Below are 25,437 nucleotides of genomic sequence, written 5' to 3' on the forward strand. Positions count from 1 at the left end.
GATCTGGGAAATCCAGGTTCAAATGCCATCGTGCCTGAAAAGTTTGCCTGTGACCTTGGGCCCATCACTTTCTCTTAACTTGGCCTGCTTTACAGAGTTGTTGTGTGGATGGAAAGGCATAAAATGTTACAGTCACTTTAAGTCCCCACTGGGGGTGAAATGTGGGGTTTAGATAAACTCCACGCCCATCTTTTTAAAGGACATCTTATGTTGCTACTCAGAAAGGGTGCCCCAGGACAGGAAGTCCTTGATACACTAACTTTCACTGAATTAGCAGTCAGGGCCCCTACTACAATCCTTTAGCAAATTTATACTTCATTCCAGTGGTCATCATTGTTGTTGATGGCCTGCAAATTAAATTGCACTTTATCTCCAATTCAGTCAGTGTAGACTGTGACTGCTGTAAGCTGTTAGCCTATATGGGAAGCAGAATTCCCCTGCTGCAATTTTTCTTTTAAGCTGCTAATCAACTGGTCATTATGATCCTTTTTACCACTCTCTTTGAAGAGAGCATGAAACACGTTTTAACCCTATTCTAGAGCATAAAGGGTACTGGCCAAAGCGTTATAAACCGAGACCACTGAACATCTCCAATAAGCGATTACATCTTTGTAGAATAAGATAAAAGCCCAGTGGTTCCCTACGAGTAACATTTATTTGCTATGAGCTTTTGAGAGTTCAGCTATCTCTCTGTTTCACAACCTATAAATGTAGTGTACATGACAAGTCTGTTCCTTTAAGCTGGGCCACTGTTTTAGACTACCCTAGTCCACAATAGACTTTCCCCCCCAAAGTAGTGGCTCTTGCTGTGATTTCAAAGAGACTCTGAATTCTTTAGCCCAGATGAACAATATTCTATGGGGAGGAACAGGCTTGCTGTCAAATCCTTTAAATTCACTTGTCTATCATTATTGATAATTTACTCTAAAGGGGAAGTAAAAATTTAGTAGTCTGATGCCTTGTCCACCACTCAAGGGTTTCCTGTCTGTGTTGCTTTGTGGACTCAGAACCAAGGTCTTCCCCACCCCTCCTCTCAGGGGAGGGTGCCTGTCCTATTAATTCAGCCACTCAATTCAGTATTCCTCTTGAGACAGAAAAAAGGCTGTTATAATAAGTGCTCCTTCTTTGTTAAAGAGGACAAATGGAAAAGCCTATTTTGGGTCCAGGTCATCTAATTTTGTGTATTATAATCTATAGTTTTGCTTGGCTGTCCTATTCATACATTCCTCTATTCTTCCTGCAGAGAATTCCTTTGCTGTTGGGGGTGCAGACTGCTATAGACAGCATTCCAATACCTTGGCTGTTTATAAAATGCATGACAATTAGGATATCCGACTTGAAGTCTGACACTTCAAGGGATATTCAGAATTGTTTTCTTCTTTCCTAGGTGTATCACTCCCATGCTCTTAATACGCTGTTCTTCCCAGGGCACTCTTGTGATGCTGTGCCTTTGAGAGATGTGGGGGCCCTGTTTCTAATGCTGTGTCTCCAGGTAGTTCCTGGTCTTCCACAAAATGACTTTGTCATGCTATTTTTACTTTCAACTAGAATATTAGACATGTTACTTTTCTTTGGCTTGTTTTAGTGCAAATTGTCAACATCATTGCAACATACTGTAATAATGTTTTTCTCAACTAACTGGTGCCAATTCCTAAATACTCTGAAAGCATGGGCTATTTGGTCTTGCCACACACTGTGATGGTCCATGGCCTGACCTTCTGTTTGTTCCTTTGATACCAGGGACTTCCATAATTGGGGAATGCCCTCCCTAATTTATTGGTAAAGTAATCTGTTTTTATGTTTTATTCCCAGGCTGTTTTTGCTGAGCACATTGTGCTACTAGCAGCTCAAGGTTCATTTATGATGCATACTGTCTGTCCTTTCTTTGGCCCCATCATGGCTGCTTCACTGTTCTCATTATTCTGATGTAAATCTGCTATGCTGACAACTTTGGCAGTTTTGGTCAGCTCTTTTCCCTGCACTACATAGCAGGTCTGAGTTTTCTTCGGAGTGGCAACTGCCACTCCTTGACTACATCTTGCACCTCTAAGTGGGTAAGAATCTCTACTGAGGGTACAGCAGGACTTGGACACCAGTTCTTGTGCTACTGATTGTATTTGAGACTCAAACACTCTAAACTTCCTTCTTCCTTATTGGAGTTCCAAAGACATTTAAAGTAGGCATGTAACCCCTTTATTAACTTTTTAAACCTTCTTGGTGCTTCATTTTTAGTGTGCTTGTGGAGTGAGGACATTGTGAGTTCTAACTTATGTACCTCCATTCATACAGTTTCACAACATTAATGTGTCCAATGCCCTGGCCAGGATTCCCTACTGGGGCTGGCTTTCAGCCTTCATGTCTTACAACATTATCAGTTGTGTTAGTCATTCAGGCTACAAGAGAAACATGGCAGTATCCTCACACAACCCTTTGTGGGTTGGTAGAAGCCTATCACACTCTCTTGAGCACATGACTGTTCAATATTCTTTACCTAGCATGGCCCTCATCACTAGAGCATTGGTTTTCCTTATTATGTATCTCCCTATACTTTGGCAGGGACACTTGTAGAGTTCCCTGGTTCTTTATAAGCAAATCTGGGTGAATGGCAAGGAGACGCTAAGCATCTATTGGGATGACAGTCCTAAATAGTATCTTGCTTTGAGAGCTTCACACTCACCTCCTTCAGTCAATGAACGTGTTACTCTCCCAATGTGGGACTGCACAGAAGCCACAAAAATGAAAACAGGATTGCATTTGCCTGTAACTGTTGTTCATTGAGTGGTTTTCTGTGCAAGCCCACATCCCTCCCTCCTGCCCTGCAGTGAACCTTAGTTTGGGGGGGGGAGGGGGTCTGGCAGCAGCAGCATGGAGAGAACTGATCATGTGATAATTTCGGCAGAAAAGTGCCAAGGGGAAGAGGGGTACTCCTAGTCTTCTAGAAAGCTTTGGAAATCTTTTCCATCGTTAGCTTGTGCATGTTCAGTCCCAATGTGGGACTGCACAGAAAACTACTCAATGAACAACATTTACAAGTATGTGCAACCCTGTTTTACCCGTATTTCAACAGTAAATTCCAGATTATTAAAATAACCAACCCCAAACTTCCTAACAGTAAACTGAATTTCTCTCTGATTTCCCCTTTAGAAGGAATGAATAACTTAATAAGGAAAGTTAGCTACTTCCAAGATTCTTCTCCCTCTCCCCTCTACATGGATCTGATTTTTTAAAGCTTCCATTTGTGCAGCAAGCAATAGATTGCAAGTTTGTTTTGTTCTTTTCAAACCAGGATTAAATGATGATTTAAGAAAAATTAGGCAAATTGGGGAAAGGGTATCAGTTTTTAAATATATATAAGTATGAACAGGCAGTATTTCACCTCAGCTACTGTAACACAATGGTTAAGTGGTTTGGCTGTGAATCAGCACTCTATTGGTTCGAATCCCACTACTGCCCTGAACTCAATAGATGGCCTTGGGTAAGCCACTGTTCTCAGGCCCAGCTGTATTGTGGGAATAATAAAACAGTAACTTGTTCACCGCTCTGGGTGGGGCACTAATCTGTCTAGAAGCGTAGTATATAAGCAGAGTTATTATTTCCAATTATTCAAACACAAAATTAACGAAAAAACTATTTATCAAGCACGTTCTTATTTTCTCTGCAGCAGCCTTACAGATAATACATGTTTTCAGCTCCTGGACTATCTAAACTGACTTGATCTGGAGGTGGCCTATGGTAGGGAGTAGCAACTGCAGCAAACTGTATTGTGCAGGCATTAGGATATACTGAGAAAATTTCAAATGTAGTGCAAAAACAAATACAGCATGATATTGTCGAAGGCTTTCACGGCCGGAGAACGATGGTTGTTGCGGATTTTCTGGGCTGTATAGCCGTGGTCTTGGCATTGTAGTTCCTAACTTTTCGCCAGCAGCTGTGGCTGGCATCTTCAGAGGTGCAGCACCAAGAGACAGAGATCTCTCAGTATCACAGTCACTGTGACACTGAGAGATCTGTGTCTTTTGGTGCTACACCTCTGAAGATGCCAGTCACAGCTGCTGGCGAAACGTCAGGAACTACAATGCCAAGACCACGGCTATACAGCCTGGAAAATCCGCAACAACCAAATACAGCATGAGTTTTTCCTCCTTTCTTGTAATGCTTGTCGATGACCTGTCGGACACCTTACAGATAAAATTGCCAAGATAAAATATTTGATCTCTGTAACAATGGTGTAGGGGGAAAGTGCCAATTAGAACCCTGTAAAAAGAGACCAAAGGAGAATTTAAAAACTTACATCCTTTTGAAACCCCGTGCAAGTTATATGAACAACTCCACAGTTCAGCAAACAAGTGGCATCTAAAAAGAGAATTTCATTAGTATTCTTGTTGCCCGAAAAAAGATACACTAACAATGCTGAACAGTTAAAGTTCCTTATCTACGTCTTTTTCATCTAACAATATCCAAACATTTCTCTAGAAAATATAGGTGGTGCAAAATGTGATTATAACCATACAAAGTAACTCTGCCTCAAGCAGATCCCTATATGCAACAGTGTGCTGGGATATAAAGGGTCTCTACATAGTTAGAGAATCTACTGCACTTGGAGTAAACCTCTGACATCCTCTCCCATACTGGCTTTTTCCATTTGTAGAGTATGAGCACTACAGCTAGGAAATTTCCCCCAATCAGAGGAGGTGTAAATATTATAATGGTATTAGCTGAGGAAAGGAAGCTTCACTAGGTCCATTTACGTTTCTGCTTGCACATCGATGTATCCAAACCATTATAAATGGAGATTTTCAGCGCTTTAGACATTTTTTCAATATGGCACAAATCTATCACTTCACCACCGTGATGAAAGCAGTATTACAGTCATTATTTTGCTGATCAGCCCACACCCTTCTCCTGTGGTAGGCGAGCTTGGTATTCTCCCATGTGGGACTGCACAGAAGCCACAAAGATGAAAATAGGGTTGACTTACCTGTAACTGTTGTTCATCGTGTGGTATTCTGTGCAGGCACACATCCCTCCCTCCTTCCTCGCTGTGCGCTGGGCACTACCATGCCTGTCTTCTCCATGGTGGTGAAGTGAGGACTAAGGGAAGAGCACTGGTAAGACAGCGCCAATTCAGGGCTCTTATATGAGATCTAGACCCTCTGTACTCTTCGAATGTCTCAAAACCTGACGCAATTGAGTGCGTGCAATAGGGCTCCCCAAGTTCCAGATCATATTTTGATGGAGCTTCAAGTGACCAAGCTTGCCTATGGGAGTAGTGGGACTGTTGGTCCTCAGGATCAGACTGCCATTGCTGTTCAGGGGCAAAGCCCTTCTGCACCTCTCCCTCCTCAGCTGAGAAGTGATATGAAGGGGATCTCGAATGAAAGGATGGTGTTTAAGCTCTGTCCCTGGGAACAATTGCTGCTGGTTCAGTATAAGGCTTCAAATGTTTGGTCTTATATTTAGCCTTCTTACAAGGGGGTTATGCAAACTCTAATGATGCTGCAGATTAATCCGTGATCCTCGGATCCAAGCTCTTCGGATCCGTATCTATTGGATCCATGTTTCTCAGATCCATATACCTTGGACCCGAGCTCTTCAGATCCGAAGCCTTAGGAGCTGGTCTTTTCATCTCTCTCACCTTCGAGTGCCTTGGATCCAAGCACTTCTTAACGACAGTCACCGGTGTTGGGGCAGATCTCGCTGGCAATTTCAACAGCAGTCTGTGGTCCAGAAAAAGTTCAGTGAGGCTCTGAGTCTTGAGTGTCTGGAGTCAAGGTCAGTTCTGAGACAGATCCGATGACAGAACTGATGCCGTCTAGTGGGTAGACAGACATTGGCTCCAAGATGGCGCCGTAGTCAGAGTTGAAGCTGGGATTGAGGTCAAGCGGTCTCCAGTCTTAGGTGAAGGTGTAGTCACGATCTTAGGAATATCCAATGCCTTCATTGCCCTCTCCCACAACAGAGCCTTGTGCCTCTTGGCCCTTTCCGCTCTGGCCTTGGGAGTGAAATTCTGGCAGTGCTCACAAGTCTGCACATTATGCCCTTTCCCCAGGCATTTGAGACAGACAGAATGGCCATCTGTTTTAGTCATTTTGGTGGCACAAGTCACGCATCTCTTAAACAGGGCTTTATCAGCAATAGTAAAAGATGATCTCACAATTCCTTCTCTTTCCTCCTCCCTTCTAGGCACGAGAGGAACTAACAGAACCTTCACAGTTGGCGGTGAAGAAGGAACTGTAGGTAGGGCACCACCTCCCAGTGCCATTTCGGCAGGAAAAGCCACGCATGCGCACTGGTGAGGCAAGCACCCCTTAGTGTACTTTACCATGAAAAACCTACCAATTGGCAGCCTGCGCATGCACAGTCCCATGTGGGCTACACAGAAGATGGACAATGAACATCTGGTATCTGCTCATGATCACATTATAGTTGGACACCTTAAAAGCTAGGGTGTCTGACATGTAGATTTTCATGGTCAAGGCATCTAACTTATGCCCTTCTTATCAAGAGGAGCAGAGTGGTTGCCTACCCTCTGCTTAGATGGCAAAATTTCTGCCACTAAGGAATTGGCTGTTGGATGTGTGAATAAAAATTCACATCCACCTTGGCTGTTGTGGGTTTTCCGGGCTGTATTGCCGTGGTCTTGGCATTGTAGTTCCTGACGTTTCGCCAGCAGCTGTGGCTGGCATCTTCAGAGGTGTAGCACCAAAAGACAGAGATCTCTCAGTGAGGAACTACAAACGTCAGGAACTACAATGCCAAGACCACGGCAATAAAGCCCGGAAAACCCACAACAGCCATCGTTCTCCGGCCGTGAAAGCCTTCGACAATACATCACATCCACCTTCTCTGACTTTACATACATTCTATAATTTTTGAGTCAATGGGGCTGCAGATAAAGGCTTTAGCCAGATGTTGAAAGCAATGTCTAGTAGACCTTGTAAGACAAGAAACACTATAGGACCTGTGTATATAGCACTTTCAATATTGGATCCGACATCACAATATCCAACTCTAGGGATTTAGCCATTCATATCTGCTGTTTGGTATACAATCTCAGGTCCTCAGAAGATGAAACTGGTAGGCAATCTCCCACTATCTCATCCGGAGATGGATCTGAGGTCCAATCTGGGAGTGTCTCGTTCTCCGTCTGAACCGGACCTGGCTCTAAGGTCCAGTTCCAGGGAACAAGCTTCTTCCGATTATGGATGAGATGTAATTTTGGGGTTTTGTGCATCTGTAGTCTGAGGTGGCAAAGGCTGCATAAAAGGCTGTTGGTTCTACTGGCACCATTGCAGGTAAAACATCGGAACAGGGCTTGAAGGTAGGGGAACCACTATGGTTGTTGAAGGCCTCATATCATAGAAACTAAAAGCCTAGAATCATGAAGTTGAGAGTTATTTTCTTTATCTGGCTTAGTATGCTCCTTATATACCTGATGCATTGGCAGTGAATCCTGGGGAATCTCAATCAGATCCTTGTCTGAGGATGATGCTGGTTCTAGGACCTTTGTAGATGGGAATGACGTACGAGGTGGAGAAATGCACTCAGAATCTACACTCCTGTTGGATCCACAACTCTGTAGAACCAATCTATGACTGGGAGAGTCTTTGTGAGAATGCTGGTTTTTTCTTTGCCTTCTTAGGCGGTGGTTTCAACCTTGTCGGTGGAACCAACAAAGATCTTGGCTTCAAGGAAGGTGCTGAATCTGGAGACTGAACCATGGGTACCAGGGTCAATGGAGCGCAGGCCTCTGGTTCAAGCAAGCACTTTTGTGTATCTGGAACCCCACTAAACTTCTCATAAAGGGCTGCTTTAAGTTTTACCACCCTTTCATTACGTGCCCTGGGTGTGAATTGCTGGCACACCTTACAAGATGCCACATTATGGCCCTCTCCCAGACAAATGAGGCATGAGTCGTGCTTGTCTGTCTGTGCCATTTTTGTACCATAATCAGTACATTTTTCAAAGACGACCATGAAAAAGAAGTTTCACTCACGGAAGAGAGAAGAAACATTCCTAAGGAGAGTTTTTTCCAGAAAGCTGAAAAATCCTTATCTCCACAGTGGTGAAAAGTGGACTGGGGGAAGAGCACTACCTCTCCCTTTTCACGTGCGGCTTGGGCGGGAAAATATCAGCGCATGACGCAGGTGTGGGGGGAGCATTTCAAATCTTAGAAAAGTTCTAAGAATCTTGAACTTTTAACCTCCACAGCAGAGGGATTGCACAAAAGCCATGAAGATGAACATTTGAATTCCCTGAAACAACCAAATAAGCATTGTGTATGTCAACTATTAGGCAAACAATGATGTGGAAAGCCTGTGGAAGAGCAGCAACCATAACTGCTAAAATGATGCACAGGATACATATTTCAACTCTAGTCTTCATTTTCAACATGTTCTAATAGAACTAGTTGTTACAGAAAACCTACCGAAGTTATAGGTGCTTGGGTTAAAAAACTGTTCAGGTGGAGGATATGATGGAGGCACACCACGACTTAAGCTCCGGTCATGCACCAGGATATCCAAGATGCGATGTGGATTTGTCATGCTCACCACAGAATCCAGGGACCATAATGCAAAATATGGGCAATTGTGTAGGAATTCCCCTGGTCTTAAGAAAACGAACAGATGTTACATTGATGACAGAATTCCAAAACAGGTGCGAGATATATTAAGAGAAAGTGCCACTTTTTACCTTAATGAGTCTGGCATCTGAGCGTGGTACCAGCGATTTATATCAAATACACCTAAATAGGTAGATGGTTTGCCTTGACCATATGTGTTCACTTGCCAGCTAAAGACTGAGACACTTGTGTCAGGCGATACAACTGTGGGGAAAAAAGATAACACTACTGTAAACAAAAAAGGTTACCAGTTATCAATTACATGCAACTATGAGCTTGCTGTCATACTCATACTCCCTTCTAACCTTATGCATGAGAGCTTGACTGAATGCTTCACATTCTAATCATGTTTCAACTTGTCTTGACATCTGAACACGTGTCTCATTGTTTCCCCATCACAAACTAGGTTTCTTAACTCTGGTTAAAACCCCAGGTTAGGATTCCAGTTTGTAAGGAGTAAAAAACTCCAATTTGCCAAGATGTCTGGATCCTGACGGCACAACAAATTAGTATTTGATCAGATTGGGAAGTATTCAATTGAGTTCCAAACATGAGAGGAAGCAAGAAGAGCACATCATCAACTACATTTGTGCTTATTCACAATTTAAAGCTTGCTGCAACACCCAAATCCCGCCATTGTAAAAACTATTACTATTAAACCAACAACTTCAGCATGAAGTTTTCAAAAACATTCTAAAAATCATTAGTAGTTGATTTTTAAAAAAATGATCTGATTTTCCTAACCACAAAACGTACACCTCTTAAGAAAATAAAGATTTCTTAGATGCGTGCATGCACTTCATGATTGACCTGGTATGTGTGTATCTAATATTTATGTATCTGTGCCCAAGGAGAAAAATGCAGCACAAGAGCTATGTTTTAAATAGTACATTGCTATGCATTTCAACCTTGTTTCCATACCTCACATCATTTTATTACCTCACATACAAGGAAATATGGGGAGCCAAATCTCATTCTCCCACAAGGTTGAAAACACTTCTTTATGTGAAACCTGTACATAGAACACTGTATCTGATTACCTTGTATGCAGGCTTTTTGCTCTTGTATATGCAGTGCACATATGGTAAGAGATCAGGATCAATCAGTTTTTTATTGCAAGTATGCACAGAAAAATCCATGCCTGAGAAAAGTCAATCATATTCTCATGCCACTTTCAATTTCCTTAATTTAGTATGCGAATATTTAATTTGTGATGCAGTTCTTAAATCTTTTATCTGATCTTTGAGATTAATTACAAATATGTATTTCATTGTGTGCTTCTTTGTGGAATGCTTTGTACAATACAAAAGAACAGCTTGCCCAGCATTCGTCTCATGTCCCCACAGTTAACACTTGAATGGGAGCGAGGGAGATATCTGGGATAATCCATAAACATGAATTAAACAGCCACAATTACTTATTTATTTAAAGCATTTATATGCCACCTTCCCACCCAAATAGGGTCCCTCAAGGTGTCAAAGTATTAAAGACATTTAAAACAAAATTTAAAATGTATATATAAATATTTTACCATACAGTAAAAACAAACACAACCAAGGAGGAGGACTAGTAAGAGTCTGCTGGGGGGGAGGGGTATGTCAAATGAAGCAGCAAAGTTTTCCACAACTGAAGGAAGATAATGAAAAAGGGAGACACATAAACCTCCCTGGAGAGGAAGTTCCAAATTTCTGGCAACATGACCAACATGGCATGTAAATAACATAACATAAATTACAAATAAATTAATTAAAATAAGTCCTTTTTTGGTTTGCCTCCAGACTAGCCCCAGATGGCAAAGGCATGCAAACAAAGGCCTCTGAAGATAACTGCAGTGGACAGGTATCATCATATGGGAAAAGGTCATCCTTAGGGTATGCTGGCCCCAAGCTATATAGGACTTTAAAAGTCAACATCAGCACCTGGAATTCAGCCTCGAAACAAATTCAGAGACCTTGTATATGGAACAAGACTGGATTGATGTGGTCCCAGTGACTCATTTCAGACAACATTCTGGTCATAGCATTCTGAACCAAATATAGTTTCAGACAGTCTTCAAAGGCAGATCCACATAGGTAACAGCACAGAAATCTAGATGTTACCATGGCACACCCCACAGTGGCAAAGTCTTTAATACAAAAGCTTTAAATACAACCACTTTAGGATATATTCATATTTACCTGTTGGAAGGTAGCTCTTAACTACTTCCCTTTTTTGCACTCTCTCTTTAGTGGTAGCAGTGTGAAAAAACATTTATCATTGCTTGCTATTAGAGATGATCATGAAGCAGAAAAAAAATCAAACCATGTGGTTTGTGGCTCGTCACTTTTCACGAACCATGAACTTTCATGAACCTGCCCCGGTTCATGAATCAGTTCATGAAAATGCCACTTCCGGGCCAGCAAATCACCACTTCTGGGTCAGCAGGTTTAGTCCATCCACTGTTGCCTAGGAAACTGATTGATTGGCGCCAGGCTGTCTGCAGTGATGAACTGAAAAACGAATCAAATGAACCAGCCTAAAGTTTGTAGCAGTTGGTCAGAAATGGGATCTGACGAACCGCTGGTTTACAAACCACAAACCGACCTGGTTCATCATGAATTTTTATTCGTATTTCAGTTCATGTCCATCTCTACTTGCTATACATTCAATTATCACAATGATTATTATTAAATCATATACAACACTGGTCATAGCTGTCAGACATGACATACCATGCTCATTTAGATTTGGAAATGGACATACTGACGTTAACCAAAATTATGCAGCTTTCCATTATCTGAGAACAGAACATTTAGTCTAGAATTTAATGAAGGTACCAACCTTCATTAATGCTATCTTCTCTGTCAACATGGCTTCGAAATTTTTCTATAGTCTGGCAGCCAATTAATTTGGTGTTGCTTGTCTGCCCTCTCAAAGAGAAAACGCCCCCTGTAAGGTCCAGGCTGTACCTTTCTTCACAATACTCCAAACCCTGAAATAAGAGATCACATGAAATTAATGCAGAGAAAAGACATGCAGAATTTTAAGAAGTTCTATATTTTTAGGAATAGGTCTTTCTATCCATCTACTCTTTGAAAATACTTCCTAATTATTATATCAAACTTTACTGTCATGTCTCATCCTAAAGGATTTGTAGTAAGGAGAATCATAGATACAAAGGCTGAGGGACTTCTTAATCTACGCAAGAGTACAGCTACAGCATCAGTTGTTGATAGTTTGCATTTACAAAGAGCACTTATGTAGACATCTTTGCATTTGATAAAATGACCTCTCTTTTCCATACAAGCTTATGCTGTAATACATCTGTCACTCTGTACATCTGCTGTAATACATCTGTCACTCTTTGGGTTGACCCAACCCAAAGACAATTTACTCGGCAGGTTTGATTGAGGAATCATACTAAGAAAAAATAATATTGGCCAGAAAAAGATGGGACTTGAAACAAGCCTGTAAATAGAAAAGCTGGCGTAGCTCATAGCCAGCCAGCAACTTGAAGAGCCGCTTTAATTTTTACCCTCGGATGAGGACAAGCGGCTTGTCTTGACTGCGTGACAGCTGCTAGCTACTCAAAGCACTGCAGCAGCTTCTTGCAATAATTGAAGAGACACAAACCGACTTATAAAGAGTAAGTTTATTTAATGTTATGTGTAAAATATGTTCATATTGGGAACAGGACCGAGTGATTGATTGTAGATGTAAATCGGAATTGTCTGTGTAAAATAGAAGATGGAAATTGACATTTACATTTGTTTCATAGGGTGTTTCATTGTAACGCCTTTTAATCTCCTTGAGCTTTGGCTTCCTACGAGTTTCCTTTAGGAGATTTCCCTTTTCAGTACTCTTTAAAGTGTTACAAAACATATTAGTATGTTTTGTAAGAACACAGTACTAAATTTAAGTTTTCATGAAACCATCATTTTTCCCTGCCTAATCTCATCACATTTACTGATGACAGCTCCAAAATGATGCCCAGCACCTACCTATGGGACCATCAAGCCCTCTCAGTAACTGATCAGGGCACTTAATCACAAAATAGTAGCATATTTGCATTCTGCTGCAAAAGTGCCACATTATCATTTCCCCTAAAGAGGGGAGATAGCCACATTTATGTCATTAAGGCTATTTGAATTTCCAGATGAAAACTTCAGGCCCCTTAGACTGTCAAACATACCGATACCGTCTCCCTCCTAGGATAATTCCCATTAGTTGTGGGGAAATATTCCTAAAACGTCTGTTTCTTCTTTGGCCAATCCCCTGACATTCTACCTGTCCCCCTTGCTCCCCTACCATTTCCAAGTCTGGAAAGAAAATCTTTTGTGTTTAATCCTAGCCTTTAGCCCTGTAATTGAAGTATTTGCACCCCCCCCCCAAATTAGCTTGTATTTGCCCAGGACTATGACCCTTATTGCATGCCTATGCAGCTCTTCCCCTTGGGAGTACTTTCAATTGAGCTAATAGCCCTTCTTTACCTTATTGCTCTGACCTCTAGGAATTTATTTCACTTCACCGGTACCTCTCTTTTCTCCCTAATGGAAACCCAAAGCAGCTTACATTGTTCTTTCCTCCACTTTATCCTCACAACAATCCTGTGACGTAGGTAAGGCCAGTGTGCATGACTAGCCTAAAGGCAATCAGCAAGTTTCTAAGGCAGATTGGAGATTTGATCTTGGGACTCCTAGCCTGACGCTCTACCCATTACTCCACACTTGATCTCCTTCCCCTTCTGGAGTGGGCTACCTTGGCACAATGTATTTATTTTCTCATATCTGGTCTTTGAGAAGCCCACATAACAGCACTCCAGTTAGAAACAAAATGTGATTGCTGATTTTGCCAAACACTTTCTTCTTAGAGATGTAATGCAGAGGTGTGGAAGAGAAAAGGAATAGAAAAATGTGGAGGAAAAAAAATAATCCGGATAAAACAGACAAGAAAAAGTTTTGCAACCTTTGCCATTTTCTCCAGGCTTTTACATCTCTATTGGTGGTATTTGTCGTTTTCAAACCTGAAGTACCATATATTTTCTTTACTTTAAAATGTTTAAGTAAATTCTAGTTTAGATTAAGCGCAAGGACCTCATGAGGTCCACACATGGGTTCTTCGATCTTCCTGGTTCAGAAATGGCTGCTTGGGAAATGGAAGAGCCAGGAAGACCCACAGCTTTCTGCTAACAGACTGTGGAACCCAACCCATCAATTGCTGCAAACTCAACTCAATCCAGGACATAACACCCAGAATCTGAATAAATAAGCAATAAGCTATACTCGTGACATCTTAACAGTCACAGAAAATGCCACTCACTTTGTTAGGCAAAGAAACTGTCAAAGAACTGTATGCTTACAGATTCAAAAGCAAGTTTTGTTTAAATTAAAGCAAGCAACGTAAAACTCCAGAAGATGGAAAAGCACTATGAAGAAACACGAAGCACGCAGAAAAACAGAAACTATTTGAAGAATTCAGCCTAGCTAATCATATTTACACATTTATATTTACACATTTCAACAGCCGACTCAGAAATTTCAGCCACCATGCTGAGGCCACTGGAACTGATTTTATGTTTGCACTCTTCACAGGGATCTCAAGTCCCTGAGAGCCTCTTGACTGCTGAGAGCAGTCCTATTTGCAGTCTCCTTACCAAGAACACCATGAAAGCATAGTGCTGGTGGGAAAAATCCCCCATGATATGAGGGCATCAAACATGGCCCGAACACATTATAATAAGCTGCACTTCCTGCAGCCTCCTTGTGACAGCACAATGTTTGAAATAGCTCTTACTGTATACTCTAATGATTTAATCTTGGAACACAAGTTATTATGCAACATATACTCAATGCAACATGAAGATACTGTGGCAGGAATTCCCTATGCTTGTAATTGCTCAGAGCTAACACACACAGGTTTTTAGGGACCAACTGTTCTGTGAATAATAATAAGAACTATCAAGTTTTCCAAATAAATTCAATAAAAACTACGCATAAAACAAGCAATTAAGTTCAACAGCATATGAAAAGAATATGGTACTGGACCTAAACAAAAGCTACTTTCGTTGAACTCCAAATCTGCTTAATTCTAATTGTTTACTGGTTAGCAGGAAGGTAGATCTGACTGTATGGCAGCGTAGTTGGAGCTTTTAATTTATCGCCATGTTCAATAAAATAGTACTTTGTTTCAGTACATGAATACTTTACCTCATACATGATTTGCCCAGATGCCAAAGGTCTTCTGTCACTGAAGGCCAACTGCAGCAAATGTAAGCTAACAACATCCCCTTCACTAGAATAAAATTCACAAGTTTCAGTATAGAAGTTGCTAACAAAACCACCTAAAACTATGGAATGAAAGCAGCCATCAATTACTATAACTTTAATATCATTAACCATGTAAATCACAGCCCCCCCATCTCCAAACTGTCATCCTTATCTAGTTAATTTGGTTGCAGGAGCTCCAATGCGTACACATAAGTCTGTTGAATCACTCTTCTAAGTTGTTTTAACTGAAGAAGTTGATCTGCATAACCATTTCTTTAACTGCCTGGGTTGACTCCTTTCACTGAAAGAACTGCAGACAGTTTCACACTAAAGAGATTTGTCTGCACATTTGGGAGCAAACAGAGCTCTGGAATAAGGCTTATTAAAAATCCATAATTTCTATCATTAGGATGTTGAGTGCCTCAAAATTGCTTTAAAATGAAGGCTAGGCTGCAATATTCACACTCCTAAGCTGTACTCCTAACTGAAATGCTCCTGAAGCAGGCTCAAAGAGACAGGTTAAAATCAATGTTAAAGCAATAAAATATCACTAGCTACAATTAACAGTGGTAGTAAAGCAAAAACATTTGGCAGGAGATAATCAATGAAAATAATAAAATATTAAAACAGCAGCAACTCCAATTTAAAAGAATACAATATCTATATGAAGACAGCTAAATACAGAAGATTGAGACTGACTGCAGAAAACTCACTGATGAAACAACTCATAAAACGACAATACATCATAGCATACTTCAGGTAGCAAAGACAGGTTAAAACATAACCACATAAAAAAGGTTTTTAAAGTGTTAAGCTGACAGTGAAATCTTAACAGGTCTGATGCCAGCTTAATAGCCTGTGGGAAAGTTTTTCCAAAATGAAGGCACCACCACAAAGAAGGCCCTGTCTCTTCCGGTCACCCACCTTGGCAGAACATGTAATATATTTAACTTTTAATCAGTGCAGTATTGCTACATGAAATTTTAATCATTAAGCTTTCAGATGTAGCTAAAGACTAAGTTTCTTTTTCCATTCACATTGGCTTTTTTAAACTGCTTACTGAAAGCGACTTCAAGAACCTTTGTTGGAAGAATTAAATATTTTTAACTCAACTCAATAAAATAAGTGCAGGAGTGCCAAGTTCAACGGACCAATCCTGTGTTAAATAGGTAAAACTAAATAAATTCTAAGTTAAATTAATTACAGCACTTAGAAAAGACTCTAACCCGTTATTAAGGCTAAGTCTGTCAGTCTGTTTTCACTTACCTTTCTTGTGTTGATTGAACAGCCCACAAGTAGCAACAGTTGCGAGGATCATTTTCAGGTTCCTGAAAAGTAACAGCATAGACAGGAATCCTACCTCCTTCTAACTGGGAGTGATATCTAAATACAAGAAAAGGGTGGGGTGGAGAGAAGAGAAGAGAAGGAGGAAAAGATAAACACATGTATATGTTTGTCTGTTTAGTGCACAGGAGACTACGTGTTAATGCTATAGTTGAAATACTTTCATTCTGTATTGCACATATATTCACTTAACAAACTTCTACTCCATATTCCAAGTATTCTGAAGATAAAATGGAAGACAGGAGAATGATGTAAACCATTTCAGGTAAGGTGATGTATAAATAAAGTGAATAAGTAACTGCAGAATCTAATTTGAATTGAGAAAATTAAGGTACTTCATAGTTGGTGATCATGAAATCCTCATTATTGTAGCACCACTGAAGACTTGCAGAATTAAGATCATTGTCCAATCACAACTCTAAAGGCTACAATTTGCATTAAAAGGCCAGCACAAAAGGACAAAATTAGCAAGACCGCCATGCTGCACTGTTAGCAGTCAGTCCCCTACAATGCTAAAAGGGCAGTTTATGAATATCATAAAGCCCTTCCTCTTATGACATAAGCACATGGCATGGCACTTATTAGTCCAGGGTGGTTGTTAGCCCGGCTATAGAATGGAAAACTCCCAGAAGCTGAGTCAGGCAGCCTACCTAACAATGAGGTCTCCCAAGAACTCCTGGATAATCCTGTCAACACCCTGCTTCTTTTCCTCAACCCACCTACTCTAACCACAGCTATTCAATGAACCTGACAGCTCTCTCCATCCAGCAATTGCTGGGTCATCAAGCCCCATTCACACCATTTGTCTACTTCAGGTAGAGAGCCATTTAGCCTCTCCTAATTTACTGTCCAAACCTCCAGACAAGCTATCTAGCCATTGTCTTTGAGGCAAGACGTTAGTTTTGCCCCAGGACAGGTTTTGCCCTATAATTATACATCGCAGCCATGTGCTATGTATGTATATGTGTGTTCTGGACCCATATATGCACCCTCAGATAATCTGGGTCCTCTTCTGTAAAACAGTTTGTTTTCGCTGATGTTCCCATGGACCTTCCTCTTCTCCAGGACTGGGAAATCACTTTATTCTGAATTGCTATCCCACTTTTCTCCATTTTCTCAGTTCACTCTCTGTGTGGTGTTTGTGTTTTGTGCTTGCTTGACTCCTTTTTATGTCTCTTTAATAAAAAAGCCTTTCCTATTGAACATCTGCCTGATTATTTGAAGAGTTCCATGGAAATAATCTTGATATACATAGGTGGAGATGGAATTCAAGAGGTAGGATACCAAACTTATTTTCCATTGGTGGAAAGAGACCAATTTATGTTGATGCCCTCTGCCACTGCAGAGTGGTGCAGTGCACTGCAGTGAGAGACAAAGGGTGGGAAAGTCTCATTCTGTGAGTGGACCTCCACTGACAGTACATCATATCCAACCAAATGATTTCAATTTCATTATCTTAAAAATAATGTTTGCTGTTAAGCAAAACGGTATATATCATACAACTCCATTCTACACTATGTACGCCAACCAGACCGTACTACAACAAAGCATTCAAGAATATCTACAATAAATGCATCACTATGGATTCCTCATTTAAAATTTATTAAGTGAAATGCACCATTTCTAATATAAACATACTTACTCTTTCTTCAGATTTTTCATGTTCCACAATGAGAGGTAACCATCAGAAAAACCCACAATTAACTGGTTGATCCTGTGTATGTATGAGAGAGTTCTCACAGAAGTTCCAGATGGATTCAGTAGCTGGAAACAGAGATGCCGACCTTTCCTTGTGATGGCTTCCCTTATTTGAGGTATTTCAGGAGGGATTCCAGTGATAACTTCTAGGTCTGCATATATGATACATTGCAACAAATTCACATTAACCAATGCTATAAAAAGTAGCTTAATTTAAGTTAGAGTTCTGTGAACAAAGCATAAAGTATTAGGTATTTTGGAGAACTCTTTAGGTGACAGCTGGTGCTGGAGAGTGGCTAAGAGCTGTACTATATGAAGTCAAAGATTCAAATCTCATTTTATCTAATGCCACTTAGTATTGCTAAATTATACTTCCAAACTTATTTCCCCATCTGCAATACGAGAGTACCATACAAGGATTCGTAAAGATTACTGTGATTATAAATGTGAAGAGCTTTGAACAATAGAAGTGCTACGCAAACACTATTATCATTGGTGTGAAATGTTTTAGAAGAATTGCGCATGAGAGGCAACCAGGGGACTGGATAATTAAACTATCCTCTTCCGCCTTCCCTCCCCCCCCCCACCACACCTCTATTGCAAAAGACTCAGATATGAATTTTACATCTTGGAGGGAACAGTCGTAAAATTGGAAACATGTCTAGTTTTAGGAACACAGACAAGAAGTGTCCCAGCTACCTCTCCTCTGAAATTAGCTAGAATATTAGTGATGCTCTAGAAACACAGCAACTTTGCTTTTCAAGAAGAAAGCAAGTATTACAGAGAAAAGTGAATTGGATTTACCAGATGCCTCTATTTCATTCTGGCTACATGACAAGTCATCTAGACAAAGATCAATCAGAAGGACATGTCCAACATCTGTAACCACGGCTGCTACACCAAACAACCACCTGAGACTCTGGTGCAAATGCTGGGTTGTCAAACTGGCTCCTCCATGGTTAATTATGGGTTCTATCGCAGTAACCTATAAGAAAACAGTGTTATTTAAGCTGTCTAATGTTAAGATCAGTATACAAGTATTCCATTTTGTTCATCATATTGTTATATTCCAACCTAGAAAGTTTAAAATTGAGCTAATGGTCCCAATAAGCCATGAGAAGCTGCACAGAAATGAACCCATTTACTTTTTTGGGCACAGCGAGCAGACCTGGCAATACCTTGGCATAGCTGAATAACTGTTCTGTCCCACTTTCTTAGCAGTGGAAACAAAGGGATAAGCAAATACCAGAAAATGCATTCTTTAGTTGTTTTACTGGCTAGCTAAACATCTCAAAGCAGAGAATTACATTGCGGCAATTCTTCTGCAACTGGGATGATTGTGTAACAGTTATGAAATACGTTTTCAATTAGCAAGGCAAGAATGGCATCCTGTTTCAATGGCAAGAAATTTTTCAGATCTATTTAAGATCATTTTGAAGCTAATGAGATTTGATACCAGCTATTCCAGCTTGTATATCAAGTACAATAGCTCAAACACACATACATTGAAAGTTAAAGCCTTTTTAAAAATTCTGATCACCATCTAAGGAAGTTCCTGCTAAACAAACGATTCTATTGTATCTTTGACAAGACACAAATTAACCTCTGAAACAACTCTTATGTGATTTTCTCTTTTTGCATATAACACCACTGTTTTAATTCTGCTTACACATGCAACCCTCAATTATGAACCCCCCCCCCTCAAAACCTCCCCAGCAAAATCAGTCACAGGATCAGTGAAGAATCTGGACATTGCTTCATAGAGCAAAAACCAAGAGGAGAAAGCCAAACATCATCAGTCTCCCTTAACAGGAATATTTTATATTTCAATGTATTAGTCAGTGATTTTTGAGTAATCTTAACTAGGGACAAGAGATGGCTTCTCATATGTTACTTGGCTCTTGGGATTTAATCTAGTTTGGGAGCAGACCTTGCATTTGGATGCTTCCTTTTCACCTTGATCAATGCATGAAGAAGCTATACCAAGAGATCCTGTATTTATTAGAAAAAGTGATCTTCATCATCATGAAAATGAGATTACATTTGTAAAATAAGATAACTGAAGTTCAGACCACTTCCAAAGGGAAAATATTATACAACTACACAGGATAAAGCTGATATCAAAGTAATCTGAATACAGCAATCTATATAGAGGAATAAAGAAGTGGGGACATACTATTTCAACACTGTTCTTGGGCTTCAAAAAGTCAGGTCAGAATAAAGAATAAAGGGTTACTCTAGCTACCCTCAAAATGACTTGGAACATAAATTCAAGCCATGTCAAAAAACTAAAAGGTCACTCCACACATTACAGGAGATGTCTCAGTCAGGTCAGAGCTGCCTGTTCCAGGCGACGGCAAGGCAGGTTGGCTCTACACCAAGGTAGTCCGTCAGAGAGAAGGGAAGTCAGCGATCCGGGTTCTGGCCAGAGAAAGCAGTCCAACTGAGGAGCAGGCAGGTGAGTGGTCACAGCAAGCCGAGGGTCAAAGCCAAGGAATCAGTCCAGCAGAGGAGCAGACAAGCGTGAGTCCAATAGACAAGCCAGGGGTCAGATAAAGGAGCAGACAGAAGAGAGTTCAAGAGACAAGCCAAGGTCAGAATCTGGTAAATCATTCAGCAGGGTGAGACACAAGGAGCTTCCAGGCTCAGGGCTCTGGTCGCGGGGAGTGGTGAGCAAAGTTGCTTCCACGCTTAGCTTCCTTCAGTTTCTCTCTCTTATACCCTCCCAACGAGGAGCAGGTGTTGTCTCTTCGCCTGTTAGCCCCAGCTGGTGTTGTGCCTGCAAACAAGCACTTCTCCTCCTCTCCCACATAGCTGCCTTTGCTTTATTCTTCCTTCTCTCAGCCGGCTCGGGAGGCTCAGGTCTCTCCTTTGCTCTGTGGGAGCCTGTTTACACCAGCTTCCCCCGAGGTCTCTGGCTGGTCTTCCTCAGTTTCCTCTGGTGCAGCAGCTGTCACGGCTGGCTCTAAAGTAGACCCTGTTGGCTCTTCCAGCTCGTTCTCTGAGGAAGACTCTGGGGCAAGAAGTAAGGTGGTTGGGCGAGGCTGAGGCTGACTCATGACACCATCCTCCCTCCCAACCACCCCCCATCCATGGCTTGGAGGAACCTGGCTTCTCTGGGTAGGCCTGATGGAAGCACTGGACAAGATGGGGAGCATGGAGGCTCTCAGCAGGCTCCCAGGAGCACTTTTCGGGCCCATAACCCTCCCAGTCAACCAGATACTGCAGCTTGTCCCAGTACCAGCAAGAGTCGATGATTTGCTGCACTTCAGATTCTTCCTGGCCATCCACCAAGACCGGTGGAGGTGGCACTGCTGGGTCACAAAGCGGGTGCAGAGGTGCCACCGGGGTAAGCAGGGACTGGTGGAAAACCAGATGGATGCACACCACTGGTGGGAGTGCAAGACGGTATGCCACTGGGTTGATCTGTTCCTGGATCTGATACAGCCCAATAAAGCGCACGTCCAGTTTCCAAGAAGGCCGTTCGCTGCAAAGGTATCTAGTGGACAGCCAGACCGAATCTGCCACTTGGAGAGCCTCCCACCCCTGCCAATGTTGGTCTGCTGTGGTTATATATGCCCTCTTCACCTGGTCCAGTTGTTCTTGCAGCACTTGGTGGAGGGCCTGCAGCTCTTGCACCCAGGCGTCTGCTGACGGGACCGAGGTCTCAGGCGTGGTCTGTGGGAAGTAACACAGGTGGCATCCATACGTGGCTAGAAACAGAGTTTACTGGGTAGAGACATGGACTGCATTATTGTAGGCAAACTCTACCATGGGAAGCAGGTCCACCCAGTCGTCTTGCTGATAATTGACATAGCAGTGGAGGTACTGCTCCAGGGTGGCATTTGTTCTCTCCATTTGCCTGTCTGACTGTGGGTGACGGGTTGATGACAGATGAACCAAGGAGCATCTGTAGGGCCCGCCAAAAACACAAGGTGAACTGTATCCTTCGGTCTGAGACCAGATGCTGGGGGATCCCATGTAACCAGAAAACGTGGTGGAGATAGAGGCACACCATTTTCTTGGCTGAGGGGGTACCCGGGCAGGGAACGAAGTGTGCCATTTTAGTAAAGAGATATACTACTACCAGGATACAGGTCTGCCCCCAAGAGAGCGGGAGGTCCGTGATCAAGTCCATGGGCACTGTGTTCCACGGGTTTTGTGGTGTGGAAAGTGGTTGTAGGAGACCAGCCGGTTGGCCAGGCAGGTCTTTGGCTCAGCAACATATCTCACACAAGTTCACATAGCTTACTACGTCTTTCTGGATCTGTGGCCACCAGAACTCTCAAGATAATAGGCAGATAGTCTTATAGCGTCCAAAATGCCCTGCGGGTTGGGCGTCGTGGGCTAGGCACAGTGCCCCCCTCCAAAAGGCCCCGGGGGTACATATACCCAACCTTTGTGCATCAATGCCCCGTTGGAGGAGATAGTCCAGGGGTGCTTCTGAGCTGGGTTCTGCAGATTCAGGATAGTCTGCTGGGCCCAAGTGTCAAGCTGCTGTGCCTCCTGGATGCGGGTTAGTAACGAGTCAGGCTCTGTTACCGCGACAAAGGTACTTGGGGACAAGAGGGTTGAGGTTGTCAGACCTTCCCCCGCCCATCAGGAGAATGCCAGTTTGTTCCGAGCTCCAGGGATGTAGCGTATCTTGGAAGTCAAAACGCGAGAAGAAAAGCAACCACCGGATCTGCTGCTGGTTCAATGTCCTGGTGGTCTGGAGGTGCTCCAAGTTCCGGTGGTTGGTGTGAAACAACACTGGGTGCCATGCTCCCTCTAGGTGATGCCTCCATGTCTCGAAGGCAGTCTTTATAGCTAGCAGTTCTCTCTCCAAAATGGTGTAATTGCGTTCTGCCATGGTAAGCTGGCGAGAGTAAAAGGCGCAACAGCCCCTCCTCTGTGGTTCTCTGGGCTAAGACAGCCCCGACGGCAGTATCCAAGGCGTCCGCCTCATCAACGAAAGGGGGGTCCACTCTCGGGTACTCTAGCACGGGGCTTGCTGCAAATTGGAATTTTAACTCTTGGAGTGCCTGTTGAGCCTCGGGGATCCACGCAAAGGGTATGCATGGCCATAGCAAGTGCGTCAGGGGAACTGCCAATGCTACAAAGTCCGGGATGAACTGGCGATAGTAGTTGGTGAATTCAGGAACCGCTGGACATCTTTTCAGTTCCTAGGTGCCTGCCAGGAGAGTACCACGGCTAGCTTGGCGGGGTCCATCTGGATGTCCCAGGCGGATACACAATGCCCCAGGAACTCGACTTTCTGCAGACTGAACTTGCATTTCTCCAATTTCGCATACAATCTGTGTTGGTGGAGCCGGTGGAGGACCAATTTTACATGATCCACATGCTTGTTCCAGGAGTACACCGCAAGGATATTGTCTAAGTAAATGATGAGGTAGTGGTCCAAGAGATCCCAGAACCCGTCATTGATGAACCTCTGGAAGATCGAGGGCACATTACAAAGGCCAAAGGGCATGACCAAATATTTGAACTGGCCATACTCTCAGGTCCAGTTTTGTGAAGCAAGTTGCCCCCCTGGAGGTGTTCAAGTAGTTCTGGTATCAAAGGAAGTGGGTAGCGGTCCTGAACTGTGACTTGGTTAAGTGCCCGATGGTCATGACACATACATAGCTCCCCCCCTTCTTTTTGACAAACAGGACAGGTGTGGACGTGGGGGAGGTGGATGGTCGAATGAACCCCCTTTCGAGGTTCTTGGACAAGAATTCTTGGAGGGCCGGGCATTCACATTCTGACAGTGAGTACAGACGGCCCGCTGGAAGAGGCTTACCTGGTATCAGGCTGATTGTGCAATCTTAGGGCCGGTGTGGCGGGAGCTGATCAGCCCTCTTTTCTGCAAGCATGTCCTGGAATTCCGCTTACTGGGACAGAAGGTTAATACCCTGTGGGTTGGTACTGGTCGAGAGCGACTCTGGAGCCCTTCTCGGTGAAACTGGGGGGAACTGCACTGTCTGTTGGACCCAGTCAATGGTGGGGTTGTTCCTGCTCAGCCAGGTCATGTCTAGAACTACTGTGTGGCATGGCATGTGCACCATGTCAAACCAGATCTGGTCCTGCTGGCTGCCATTCTACAGCATGAGGGGTCCTGCTTCATGAGTTACTGGGCCCAATTTCAGAAGTCGCCCATCAATTGCTTCAACTAGGGAGGCCCTGGCCTTCTCCCATAGAGAGAGTTGGTGCTGGTGTGCAAAGGCCAGGTCCGTAAAACATCAGGACGCGCTTGAATCCGCCATGGCCTGTGTTTCCAGATGGCATCCATCTGGCAGGAAAAGGTCTACTGGGAGGCAGAGATGTCACTCTCCGATGTGGTTAGCCCCAGGGATGAATTGCTCTGGCCCCAGGCTGCCTGGGCTGCTGCGAGCTGGGGCCTGCCTTTTACCAGTGCCGGGGAGGGGCGCTTCTCGGGGCAAGAGTGACTGTAGTGTCCAGAACCCCCACAATACATGCAGAGCCCTTGACTCCGCCTCCTGGTCTTTTCCTCGGCTGACAAACGGGGCTTATGGCTCTCAAGGCGCTGGTAGATGCGTTGGCACGGTACCAACAGGGCTTGGAGCATGGTGGGGAGTTCTGTTCGGGGCAATTCGTCCAGGACCTCATCTGCCAGTCCTTCCACAAATTTGACCATTAATGCACATTTGTTCCAGGACAGGTCCTGAGCTAGGAGCTGGAACTCGGCCGTGTAGGCTGCCACGGTGCTCCGCCCTTGGTGGAGGCAACAGATTCTTCTTTTAGTGTTCTCTGCTTTGAAGGGGTTGGTGAAGGACGTCTGGAGTTGCTGTATGAATCCATTGTAATCTTGCAGCAGGGCGGCATGCGGCACAGCCACCTGAGCTTGCTGCTGCTGCAGCTGTTGCTGAAGTAAGGTCACTGTGTCGGTCAGCTGCTCCATCTGCTGCTGGAGTGCTTGGTTTTGCACCACTACAGCAGCAGCTGTCACTGCGTCCATGCTGCTGGTGAGCCGTTGTTAGAGGTGGAAGAAACGTGTCATAGTCAGGCCAGAGCTGCCTGTTCCAGGAGGCAGCAAGGCAGGCTGGCTCCACACCGAGGTAGTCCGTCAGAGAGAAGGAAAGTCAGTGATCCGGGTTCTGGCCAGAGAAAGCAGTCCAACTGAGGAGCGGGCAGGCGAGTGGTCACAGCAAGCCGAGGGTCAAAGCCAAGGAATCAGTCCAGCAGAGGAGCAGACAAGCGTGAGTCCAATAGACAAGCCAGGGGTCAGATAGAGGAGCAGGCAGAAGAGAGTTCAAGAGACAAGCCAAGGTCAGAATCTAGTAAATTATTCAGCAGGGCGAGGTACAAGGAGCTTCCAGGCGCAGGGCTCTGGTCACAGGGATTGGTGAGCAAAGTTGCTTCCATGCTTGGCTTCCTTCAGTTTCTCTCTCATACCCTCCTAAAGAGGAGCAGGTGTTGTCTCTTCGCCTGTTAGCCCCAGCTGGTGTTGTGCCTGCAAACAAGCACTTCTCCTCCTCTCCCACACAGCTGCCTTTGTTTTATTCTTCTCTCAGCTGGCTCAGG

At 43.3% G+C, this 25,437-nt stretch overlaps 1 protein-coding gene across 3 annotated transcripts in view; it reads right to left on the reverse strand.

The window, feature by feature from the left end:
• Positions 1-25,437, reverse strand: part of AHCTF1 (AT-hook containing transcription factor 1) — an 84,564-nt gene that overhangs the window by 49,750 nt on the left and 9,377 nt on the right. For all 3 annotated transcript variants that reach the window (XM_054975749.1, XM_054975741.1, XM_054975757.1), the window contains exons 4-11: positions 18,715-18,895; positions 17,855-18,062; positions 16,135-16,251; positions 14,809-14,893; positions 11,444-11,594; positions 8,695-8,827; positions 8,429-8,610; positions 4,292-4,353 (exon numbers count right to left, since the gene is read on the reverse strand). In XM_054975749.1, coding sequence (XP_054831724.1) covers positions 4,292-4,353; positions 8,429-8,610; positions 8,695-8,827; positions 11,444-11,594; positions 14,809-14,893; positions 16,135-16,251; positions 17,855-18,062; positions 18,715-18,895 — 1,119 coding nt within the window. The remainder of the gene's footprint in view (positions 1-4,291; positions 4,354-8,428; positions 8,611-8,694; positions 8,828-11,443; positions 11,595-14,808; positions 14,894-16,134; positions 16,252-17,854; positions 18,063-18,714; positions 18,896-25,437) is intronic.

This window comes from Eublepharis macularius, chromosome 1, assembly GCF_028583425.1.
Source record: "Eublepharis macularius isolate TG4126 chromosome 1, MPM_Emac_v1.0, whole genome shotgun sequence".
In the NCBI taxonomy this organism is placed as follows: Eukaryota; Metazoa; Chordata; class Lepidosauria; order Squamata; family Eublepharidae; genus Eublepharis; species Eublepharis macularius.